Source organism: Muscardinus avellanarius (assembly GCF_963383645.1).
Source record: "Muscardinus avellanarius genome assembly, chromosome: 9".
Taxonomy (NCBI): Eukaryota; Metazoa; Chordata; class Mammalia; order Rodentia; family Gliridae; genus Muscardinus; species Muscardinus avellanarius.
In genome coordinates this window covers 46,332,843-46,345,356 of record NC_137795.1, presented here as the reverse complement: position 1 = coordinate 46,345,356, position 12,514 = coordinate 46,332,843, and the positions used below count along the sequence as shown (strand labels likewise).

Here is a 12,514-nt window from a genome sequence, read left to right as displayed (position 1 = left end):
ACAGACAACTAAGATTGGCTATCTTTGGAGATTTATTATTTATGTTAGTCAACTATTTCTAAATTGTATTGTTTGCTTTTATTGTTGCTAATTTTTAGGATTTCTAGTTGGAATATTAATATGCCTTCAGATATAGCATTTGGAACTATTTTATCCCATTCTATCAGTAACTTTTAACTCTGTCTACATTGTCTTTGGATATACAATATTTTTTTATTTTCTAGGGAGTTTGTTTTCCCTTCTGTTGCCTGTGCCATTGAAATCATATCCAAGAAATCACTGCCAATTTCAATATTGTGAGGTTTTATGACCCAGATTTTCTTCTAAAAGTTTATAGTCTTAAGATTTATATTTAGGTCTTTTATCTATCTTGAGTTAATATTTGTATATGTGTTAGGTAAGGGTCCAATTTTATTCTTTTTCATGTAATTATTATTTTTCAACAATATTAGTTAAAAGATTATTATTTCCTCCACCAAATGTCTGTGGAAACCTTGTCAAAAATAACTTGACAATATATGGAAGAATTATCTCTAGGCTTTTATTTAACTCCAATGATTTATATATCTGCCTTTATAACAGTACTACACTGTTTCAATTATTATAGCTTTATAACATTTGAAATCAGAAAATATACATCTTCTAGCTTTGTTCTTTTTCAAGATCATTTTGTGTATCTAGAGTTCATATTCCATATTAGGAAAGATTTTCTCTGAAAAATAAATAAATAAATGTATGATAGTTTCACCTAAGAAAAAAATATTCTCTGGTAAGAAAGAAAGCAAAAAGAAATATTGAAATGTTATCTTTAAGTCATCAAAAGCTTGGTATCAGACAAATGAAACTGTTATGTGAGATTATCATTGTTAATTTTAGATAAATTGCTATAATACTAGATGTCAAACACTAAGCCAAGCATGGGAAGGAGGGATTGGGAGGGAAAGGTGTGGGGATTGGGTAGGGGCAAACTGGGCGATGTGTGCATGTATGTCTACAAAAGTTTTTTTTATACCATTATGATGTATGAATACAGTGCACCAATAAAAATAAATAAATAAAATAAATAAAGAATAAAAATAATACTGGGGATGCAGCAACTCAGTGAGACCCAGTTTCAAATAAAGAATAAAAAAATAGGGCTATGGGTGTATATCAGAGGTAAAATGCCTCTGGGTTCAATCCCTAGTACCACAAAAAATAAATAAATAAATTGATTGATTGATTAATTAAATGTGGAGATGTTTTCCACTTACCCAATACTATAGAAAATATACGATTTTACTTTTACTAGACTTTTGCTAAGGAGACAAACAAGAAGTAAAAGAAATAAAACCAAGGGCTACCGGTGTAGTTCAATGGTGGAGTGCTTGCCTAGTATGCAGAGAGGAACTCTGAGCTCAATCACTAGCAAATTTAAAGAAAGAAAAAAAGGCCTACAACAAAAACTTCATATTCACCTGGCAGAAAGATCATCCTCAGCAGTAGCCATTAACTGAAAGACTCAGTTGCATTATTCTGGAAAGATAATTGACTTATTAACACTATTCAGTACTAATAGTCCTGAAGTACAATTTTGGGTGTCAAAATTAACAAAAAACTTTTCCTCTTAATTAACAAATATTTGAGTTTCATACAATGCTTTGCAACTATTGAGGCATTCATATAGCCAGGCATGGTGGCGCACGCTTGTAACCCTGCACTTGGGAGGCGGAGACAGGAGGATCCCGCAGGTTCAAAGCCAGCGTCAGCTGTATTAAGAAACCCTGGATCGGGCCAGGCGTGGTGGCGCACGCTTGTAATCCCTGCGCTTGGGAGGCTGAGACAGGAGGATCGCATGGATTCGAAGCCAGCCTCAGCTACTCAATGAGGCTTCCAGCAACTTAGTGAGACTCTGTTTCCAAATAAAATATAAAAAAGTCTTGGAGTATAGCCCGGAGGTAGAAAGCCTCTGGGTTCCACCCCCCAGTACCACCCAAAAAAAAAAAAAAAAGAAACCCTGTTTCCAAATAAAATATAAAATAGGTCTGGGAGTATAGGCCCTGGGTTCCATCCCCAATACCAACACCAAAAAATAAATAAATAAATAAATAAATAAACAAACAAATAAATAAATAAAAATTCCATCCAAAATCAACCCAAGATGTTTTTTTCCTCTCAGCTTCTATGATACTACTTTTATGCTATGTTCCAGCCCCCCACCCCCACAGAAGGCCTAGCAGATCACTCTAGAGGCACCATCTCATATAAGACTTCACAATTATCCTAGAGACTATGCAGACAAGATATATAGCTACAAAAAGTTTACAAGGTATTGAAGTACTTCTGTTTTTTTTCCTTTAAGGTTATATATATATATGTGTGTGTGTGTGTGTGTGTGTGTGTGTGTGTGTGTATACATATATATATATATATATATATATATATATATATATATATATATATGTTGTGTGTGCATATATAAACATGGTGGGTGTGTGTATGTGTATACCAATCAAGAAATAAAGGATACGTATGCCATTCATGCCTGAAATTTTGAAGTCGTCAATAAGCTGGACTACCATATCTTTGTTTGGGTCACTAGGATCACTTTCTCGAACCTATAAAAAGAAAAATAAATACAAGACCATAAGGAGCTTAAAATGAAGAATCTTTTCATTATGCCAACTAACAAAGAGAGATTTTTCAAATAAAAGATTCAGCATTTGGCCAGGCGTGGTGGCGCACTCCTGTAATCTCCGTGCTTGGGAGGCGGAGACAGGAGGATTGCACAGGTCCAAAGCCAGCTGCACTGGCTTAAGAGACCCTGTTTCCAAATTTAAAAAAAAAATAGGTCTGGGAGTGTAGCCCAGAGGTAAAAGGTCACTGGGTTCCATCCCCAGTACCACCAAAAAAATAAATAAATAAATAAAGATTTAGCGTTTGAACTTTCAAAAAACATACTACTTTAATTCAGTTTCACCCAGAGGAACATCTCTGTAAAATAAGTCACTTACTTTTCTTATTCACATTTTTACAATACTTACACATTTGAGCAATTTAATTTCATCCAAGGCTGTTTCCGTATAATGCTGGGCACTTTTTACAACTTTCATTGCAACAAATCTTTTCCCCCTTTGGGAAAAAAAAAAAGATGAAAGTTATTTACATTATCAGAAGTGCTTATTATATGTATCCAATAAATGGAAACTTTATTAAGCTTTCTTTAAAATAGTAGTTTTTCAAATTGGGAGGCTACTTTTTATTTGTTTTGTTTTGTTTTGTTTTGTGGTACTGGGGGTGGAACCCAGAGGCTTTCTACCTCTGGGCTATACTCCCAGACCTTTTTTATATTTTATTTGGAAACAGGGTCTCACTAAGTTGCTGAGAGCCTCACTGAGTAGCTGAGGCTGGCTTCGAACCCGTGCGATCCTCCTGTCTCAGTGTCCCAAGTGCGGGGATTACAAACGTGCGCCACCACGCCCGGCTTACTTTTTTACTTTACATTTTATATTATTTTGGTGCTAAGGTTTGAGCTCAGAAGCACTCACAGCTACACGCCCAGTCCTATTTTATTTTTATATTTGAAACAGAATCTTGCTAGGTTGCTGAAAGTCTCACTACTTGCTGAAGCTGTCGTCACACCTGCAATCCTCCTGTCTCAGGCTCCCAAATACTGGAATTATAGTTGTATTTCCTTGTGTCTACAGGAGCCGCTATTAGTGTGTCCACGAATCAAGACAATCTGTTTTACACTTTGTTGTTTAAGGAGAGTAGAAGAATGCCAGTTACTAGCATAGTACAGAAAAGTGCTCTCTAGGGACATGCACACAGCACATATGTGTATGTGCTCAGCAGCAATGAAGTTTTTTTTAACTACTGAGTTGTGGCCTTTAAACACTGTCACAAGCACTGATTTGAAAGGCCAACTCATTATTTGTCTCATACTTGAATGTTTTTGTAATACAGATGAATTATCAGAAAAGTAATAGGACTCTGATGGAAAACAATTTCAAGAAATAAAAAGCTTCAGAAATAAAAACATAAGAAAGTAATTGTTGTACAGGGTTTTTTGTTTTTGTTTTTCTGTGGCACTAAAGATTGAACACAGGCATTCTTCGTTCAAGTTACACCCCCAGCCTGATTTTTTATTTCTTATGTGGAAACAGGGTCTCTCAAGGTTGATGAGTCTCACTACTTATTGAGGCTGTCCTCGATCCTGCGATCCTCCTGTCTCGGCCTCCCACGTTTTGGGATTACAAGTGTGTGTCACCACACCCAGCAGTTTTTTTTTGTTTGTTTATTTGTTTGTTTGGGGGGGGTAGTGCAGGGGACTGAACCTAGGAGCATTCTAGCTTTGAATCGACATGTGATGCTCCTGTCTCAGCTTCCCAAGTACTGAGATCATAGATGTATAGCAAGCACTAAGCCTGCCCAAAAGTTGAAATTGTAAAATACCTAACCAGAGCTGGAGTGTTGGTACACATCTGTAATCCTAGTGCTTCGGAGGCTGAAAGAGGAGTATCACAGGTTTGAGGCTACCCTCAGCAAGTAGTGGGATGCTGATCAACCCAACAAGACCCTGTTTCAAAATAAAAATAAAATAGGGCTGGAGGTATAGCTTGAAGGTAGAATGCCCCTGGGCTCAATCTCCAGTACCATGAAAATTAATTAATTAAACAAAATACCTAACCAAATGAATTTCACACATATAGCTGAGACAAGACCATGCTAAACAGCACTTCACATGCCACAACAAAGTAGAAAAGCCATATTGACCTAGGCCAGAAATCAAGTACTCCAAAGACGAAGAGCACTTACTGCATATCCCAGCACAGCCAGACGGTAGAGAAGTGCCCCCATCCTAGCTTTCTAATGACATGATACCGGCCATTAAAGAGGTCTCCAATTTTCACTGGATGATAGCCACCTTTAAAAAACAGAAAAGAAAGTTCAAAATCCTAAGAAAATAGTAATGCATTTCATTTCTTCCCTTGTGAATTCTTAACATCATTGAAGAAAGCTATAAAATAACAATCCGGTTAAGACCTTTAAAATATATCATTTTTTCAGAGTTATCTTTTTTTTCTTTGTGGTACCTCTGAACTACACCCCCCAGCCCTATTTTTTATTCTTTATTTTGAAACAGCGTCTTACTGAGTTGCAGATCCTCCTGTTCCAGCTTCCCAAATGCTGGGATGGCAAATGTGTACTCCATACCTGGCTCTGAATTATCTTTCATCAGGAGAAAAATAATCTATAAATTATTATTACTGGGCTTTTTGTTATAATGAAATTTTAAAAGGCAACAAACCATCCAACACACTTCATAAAAATAATTTGAAATTATGTTTTTAAGTCAAAGTATGTGCATGTATATACCAACTTTTGACATTACAAACTTTTTTCTTCTAAGTTATAAATTAAACTCAAAGCTTTTTGCATCTGCACAAGAAAACCTAAGGAGATCCTGTTTCAAAACAAAGATAAGCCGGGCATGGTGGTGTGCACTTGTAACCTAGCACTTGGGAGGCAGATACAGGAGGATTGCGAGTTCACACCAGCTCAGCTAACAAGTTAAAAGATGTTTATTCTGCATAATATTGCCTACACCAATAGTGTATTACTAATAAGAAATTATGTAAAATATGCCTTAATTTACCCTCCAACTGAACCTGTTCCTCTTAACACTTTTCCCTCAACCTGAAATTCCTTCCTGGAAACATTCTTTAAAAATGAGAAAATCAGTTGGAGAGTGAGAACTGACACCTATATTAAGGCAGATTCTTAGGGTGCCTTACTGACATCTGGCATAAAATGACCCTCACTCTTCATTGTTAAGTACAACAGGCTGGCTACAAAATAGCATTATGACAAGTGAAATGCAAGAGCCATCTATCTTCAGGCAATAACCACTGCCCTCTTTTATTTTTAATTTGAAAACAGGGTCTCACTAAGTTGCTGAGGCTGGCAGCAAACTTACCTTTCTGTCTCACCCTCCCAAGTATTTGGGATAGGCCTGACAATGACAATCATTTCTGTGAAAAATAATAATCAGTCTAAGGGTAAGATGTTAGCAATGGACACCCCTGGATATACAATTACTTTCATTATTTTTATCTATGTTTCATTAATCTTTTTTCCAATTTCTTAATTTTTTTCTAAAACAATGCTCTTCTACTATGAACAGATTTCTCATTCTCTTAAATTAACATATATTACTTTATTCATTATGAAAATGTTATTTCTACCTTCTTGCCAGGTAGGAAGCAGTGCTCGGAATATAACCCCTTTCTTGTGCATGAGGCAAGCACTTGGCTACCTAGCTATACCCCCAGCAGCCAGTAACTTTTGTATACTATTTATTTATTTATTGGTGCTAGGGGAATGAATCCAGATGCATTTTACCTCCAAGCTACAACCCCAGTTTATTTTATTTTTTATTTAAAAATGGGTCTCACTAAATTGCTGAAGGTTTCACTGTTGCTGAGGCTGGCCGTGAACCTGCAAGTTCTCCTGTTTTGGCCTCCCAAATACCGAGATTATAGACTTATGCTACCACGCCCTACTTTAGTATGCTTTTGTTTGTTTGTTTTTTGTGGTACTGGGGTTCCTGGAAACCCTTCTACCTCTAGGCTACACTCCTAGACCTATTTTATATGTTTTTTACTTGGAAACAGGGTCTCTTAAGCCAGCAAGGCTGGCTTCAAACCTGTGCAATCCTCCTGTCTCCACCTCCCAAGCGCAAGGATTACAAGTGTGCACCACCATGCCGGGCTTTAGTATGCTTTTTAAAGCATTAAAATTAACAATGAAAGCCTGGCATGGTGGCACACTTTTGTAATTCCACACTTTTGGGAAGCTGAAACAGGAGGATCACAGTTCGCAAGCAGCCTCGGCTACTTACTGAGTTCTTTTGTAACTCAGTGAGACCCTGTTTTAAAATAAAGAATAAAAATAGAAAGGACTGAGGATGTAGGTCGGAGGTAGAATGCCCCTGGGTTCCATCCCCAGTACCCCCCCACACACACACACACTGAAAAGGAGAAAAGGTTAACTAACATATATCAAGTATGAATTAGGAAAGAAACATATGCCAGGCTATTCATTTTCAAAACAATGTTCCCTGAAACAAAAGTAAACTGTAATATACTGTGAGAGTTGCATAAAAAAGAGGGAGAAGAAAGAAGTTGGAAAATGCAGAGTCAGAGCAAAGCAACTGTCTGATCAGAAGCCAATGTCTTAAAACACTGTACAAGCCGGGCCTGGTGGTGCATGCTTGTAATCCCAGCATTCAGGAGGCTGAGACAGGAGGATCATGGTTCGCGGCCAGCCTCAGCTACTTAAAACACTGTACAAAGCCCTAAGAGAAATACGGCACATGCTATATATTCCATGTGTATTTGCTCAGCAAACTGCTTCTTCAGAGGTCCAGTCTCATTTTTATAAGAGGTATTAGAAAATACTGATGTTTATTTGGCTTGATTCTTATAAGCATTTTCCAATTAGATGCTATTCTTTTCACATTGCTGCAAAGGGTGAAATTTGTCAGAATTAAGTACTAGGTTCAGGGCTGGAAATTAGGTGTAATAACAAAGCATGTTTTGTTCGAATAACTATACGTTTGATTCTTAGACTTGGTACAAGAAAAGATTTAAAGCTATTTAATACTTGGGCCACATTATTATAACATTATATTTCCAGATTTTTAAATAATTTAATGATGCATAAAAAGAAGAAACTTCTCCAGGCACGGTATAGTGGTGCATACCTTAATTCCAGTACTTGAGAGGCTGAGATAGGAGGACTGCAGGTTCACAGCAATCCCCCACAACTTAATTAGGCCCGCTGTAATTTAGTAAAACCTTGTTTCAAAATAAGATAAAATAGGGTTGGGGTATGTCCTCAGAGGTAGAGTGCCCTCAGTAAGACCCCACCAAAAAAATAAGAAGAAACCTTTATCACTAGTGTACATTTGGGACTCAAATTCTCAAATTAGTGTGTACGCAGAGCAAAAAGACCAGAGAAAGACCATCTCCACTGTAATCACAGCAGAAATGAGTGCAGCAGCTCCTTTTCTCTGTAGGCTTTGAAAGTTGCACAAAAAGAAATTACAAGTTGAATCTAGAATCTCTAAAGCCCATGGGCAGCTACAATATGGGCTCTTAAAAAATAGGCCAACTGCCGAGTGTGGTGGCGCACGCTTGTAATCCCCGCGTTTGGGAGGCAGAGACAGGAGGATCTCGCAGGTTCGAAGCCAGCCGTGCATGCTGGCTTAGGAGACCCTGTTTCCAAATAAAAATGTAAAGATAGGTCTGGGAGTGTAGCCCGGAGGTAGAAGGGCTTCCAGGAACCCCAGTACCACAAAAAAAAAAAAAAAATAGGCCAGCTACTCAAAAGGAACATAAAAATAATGTGTGAACATGTACAATTAATGAAAACATAGCCTTTTATTATCTAGCATCCCTGGATTAAAAAACATAGTAAAATTTTTTAAAAACACACACATACAATTAAAACTACAAATAAGGCCGGGCGTGGTGGCGCACGCTTGTAATCCCCGCGCTTGGGAGGCGGAGACAGGAGGATCGCGCAGGTTCGAAGCCAGCTGTGCTGGCGTAAGAGACCCTGTTTCAAAAATATAAAATAGGTCTGGGAGTGTAGCCCGGAGGAAGAAGGGCTTCCAGGAACCCCAGTACCACCAAAAAAAAAAAAAAAAAAAAAAAAAAAAAAACTACAAATAGCTGATATGGTGGTGCATGACTGTAATCCCAGTAGTTGGGAAGCAGAGACAAGAAGATTGCAGGTTTGAAACCAGATTCAGCAAACTCATGAAACTCAGCAACCTAGTGAGACCTTATTTCAAAATAAAATATTAAAAAGGGATGAAGTATAGCTAAGAGTTCCCTAGTACCCCCAAAAAAAGTACAAAATAGTTATTATCATTTAATTTTGAAAACGACTTACTTATGTATGTACTTATTTTTGCTGTGCTGGATATTGAACACAAGGTCATTTTACCTCTGGCATACACCCACCCACCCCCCTTTTAATTTGGAAATAGGATCCTGCTAAGTTGCTAAGACTGGCCTGGAATCTGTCATCCGCCTGCCTCAACCTCCCAAGTACTTGGATTACAGGCATGTTTCACCAAACCTGGCTTGAAATATAATTTATAATCTATATTACTGTTCCTAAATTTCTGCAGAAAAACAGAATCTCTTACCCTTCATCTTATACTCTGTTCTCACAAACTGGTAACCTTGCTAAGAGGGCATCTCCTTTATGTCCCCACACAGTGGACCTGCACCAACCTAACCAACATCCAAGGAATGCAAGAAAATGAACACTCCAGAAATGCTTCTAATTCCCTCCGCAATCATGGCTACTGGTGGACATTCCATGGCCTACCACACAAAGGAATACAAAAGGAATCTTACATATAGCCACAGATTAAAGATCCAACAATCTCATTTCCATTTGCTGCTTCACCAACATCAAGGAAAGAAATCAAGTATAAAAATAAGGCTACAGATGGGCACTGCTAAAGGCATGAGACAGACATCCAGAAAGGGTTACGCACATTAGGATCACCATGACTTCAAGGTTTGATTCATACAACTGTATTTCATTATTTTATTGCTTAAAATACAAAAATCACAAACTAATCACTTAGAACTCTTTGTTCTCATCTTTAAAAATCTTAGATTGAGCCAGGAGTGTTGGCGCACACTTGTAATCCTAGCATTTGGGAAGCTGAAATAGGAGAATCACACAGGTTTGAAGCCAGCCTCTGCAACTTAGTGAGATCTTGTTTTCAAATAAAGTATAGAATAGGTCTGGGAGTACAGCCCGAAGATAGAAAAGCCTCTTGGTTCCACCCCCAGTACCACCAAAAATAAATAAATAAAAATCTTAGATTAAAAACTCAAAAATGACGACAATGTGCTGGGAAGTGATTGCTGAGTTTATTGCTATGGTTTCTTCTGTTCCTATCCTTTCCAAGTACCTTAAAAAAAAAAAAAAAACACCTGTAGCTAGAGCTCTACTTATACTAGTAATAAAACTCCCCAAAAGATAATTCTATAACATTCTTTTCTTTGCTATTTGGGAGACATGAAGTCCGAAGAGAAAGATAACTCCCTTTTTCCTTGCCCAGCAAAAAGAAAGCTTTATTTATAAGGCTGAATCAGAAGTTTAAAAGTCTAGAGTAGACAAAAATCTAGAGGAATTTTCTGCAAAGTCTCTATTTTCTACTAAAAATAATATTAAGTATTATTTGATTCCATGCTGATATTAGCTTCTCAATCTTCTGATTGTGGGGTTTCTTAACATAACCACTTAAACCTTTGAAAGGACTAAGATTTGAAAATTGCCTCTAACAGAGGTCTTATAAAACAATGGTTGGTAAAGAGAAATTTGTTAGCCAGGCATGATGGCATACACTTGTAATCCCAGTACTTGAGAGGCTGAGTCAGGAGGATCATAGGTTCAAAGTCAGCCATGGCAAATTAGTGAGGCCCTCTTCAACTTGGTGAGACCCTATCTCAAAATAAGAAATAAAATCAGGTTGGGCGGGGGGCGGGGGGGGTTATAACTTGGAGGTAAAATGCCTCTAAGGTTCAATCTCCAGTACAAAACAAAATAAAAATCAAAGAAATTTGTTCATAGTACTGTAAAGTTAACAAACATACTCTGTGTCATTGAAGATTTTAATACTCTCCCCCCCCCCAAAATTTATAAAACAAGGAGACAGAAAACAAGTAACAGTAAGAGAGATTTGAAAATGACTCAGTAACAAATATTCATTTCATGTGCACACAGACTATTTCAAGATAATACACTAGGCCATGAAACTAGTCCTCCAAACAATGTTCTGAATTAATTCAGACCACATAAATTAATTCAAAAGCAGTAAGAGAAAACAACCAAATTTGGAGACTGCATAAACATACTTCAAAATAATCCATGGTCTACAGAAGAAATAAAAAAAATAGAAAAACTTGTATCAAATCTCAACAAAGCAGAAATAGAAGAACATCTAGGAAAATCCTGTAAGTAACATCATACTTAATGAGGAAAGGCTAAAAGCTTTCCCTGTATGGTTAGAAACATGATATGGCTAATTATTCTTAATCACTTTTGTGTGTGATACTGGAGGTAGAACCCAGGGGCTTTCTACTTCCAGGCTACACTCCCAGACCTATTTTATACTTTATTTGGAAACAGGGTCTCACTAAGTTGCTGAGAGCCTCACTCAGTAGCTGAGGCTGGCTTCGAACCTGTGTGATCCTCCTGTCTCAGCCTCCCAAGCTCTGGTCTAATCACTTTTATTCAACACTATACTCACTCTAGTGTACATACACACACACACACACACAGTATGACTGCGTTTTTTTGTAAGTGTGAGACTGTCACTTTAACCCAGGGGTATTCTACTTCTAGTCTCTATCCTTTTTGGGTTTGGTTTTGTTTTTTGAAACATGGTCTCCATTAAGTTACCAAGGCACTGACTTTGAACATGCCATCCTCCTGCCCAAACCCAGCTTTTAACTGTATTTTTGCACCACCCCCCCCAAAGGTCTGGAGATGGAATCCAGAGTCATTCAACTCTGAGCTACAGCCCCACCCTATATTTTATTCTCTATTTTGAAACAGGGTCTCATTAAGTTGCAGAGGGCCTCACTAAGTAGCTGAGGCTGCCCACAAATCGCAATCCTCTGGTCTCAGCCTCCAGAATGCTGGGATTATAAGCATGCCACCACACCTGGCTTCTGCATGTTTTTTGAACAGAGACGTTGATGGCCTTTCTTCTAGGCTATCTTTCCAAGGACTTTATTTATTTATTTATTTATTTTTCAGTACTAGGGATTGAATCCCAGAGACATTCTAACTCCATGTTACAACCCCAGCCCTGTTTTTATTTATTTATTAAGTTTTTTGCAGTCCTGGGTATTTATTAAGTTTTTGCAGTACTGGGGATGAAACCCAGGGGCATTCTATCTCAGAGCTGCACCCCCAGTATTATTCTTTATTCTTTATTTTGAAACAGGGTCTCACTGAGTTGCAAAGGACCTCACTAAGTAGCTGAGGCTGTCCACAAACTGCAATCCTCCTATCTCAGCCTCCCAAATGCTGAGATTACAACCATGTACCACAGTGCCAAACTTCTATTTTTTATTCTTTATTTTGAAACAGGGTCTCACTAAGTTGTAGAGCACCTCACTAAGTAGCTGAGGCTGGATGTGAACCTATGACAATACTTGGGAGGTCTCAGCCTCCCAAGTATTGTCCAAGGACTTTATAGTAAACAACCCTGGAAAACAGAAAAACACACTAGACACTACCTTCCTCTGGAGAAGAGAGTAGAATGGTTTGCTGTCAGGAAAAGAAATATTTTTCCCAGGCAGGTATTGCAGTAGGCCCTTATATGGGGTTTTCAATGCTTGGAATTCCTGAGATGTGACAGTCAGTTCCAGTGTGCTGAGCATTTACCTGGGCTTGCCCCCACAACATCCTGATTAGACTGGGGTGGAGG

At 37.9% G+C, this 12,514-nt stretch overlaps 1 protein-coding gene across 13 annotated transcripts in view; it reads right to left on the bottom strand.

The window, feature by feature from the left end:
* Positions 1-12,514, bottom strand: part of SRPK2 (SRSF protein kinase 2) — a gene marked incomplete at both ends in the record, with an annotated part of 207,029 nt that overhangs the window by 50,601 nt on the left and 143,914 nt on the right. For all 13 annotated transcript variants that reach the window (XM_080701014.1, XM_080701020.1, XM_080701021.1 and 10 more), the window contains 3 exons: positions 2,510-2,597; positions 3,024-3,111; positions 4,798-4,906. In XM_080701014.1, the coding sequence (XP_080557140.1) occupies positions 2,510-2,597; positions 3,024-3,111; positions 4,798-4,906 (285 nt within the window). The remainder of the gene's footprint in view (positions 1-2,509; positions 2,598-3,023; positions 3,112-4,797; positions 4,907-12,514) is intronic.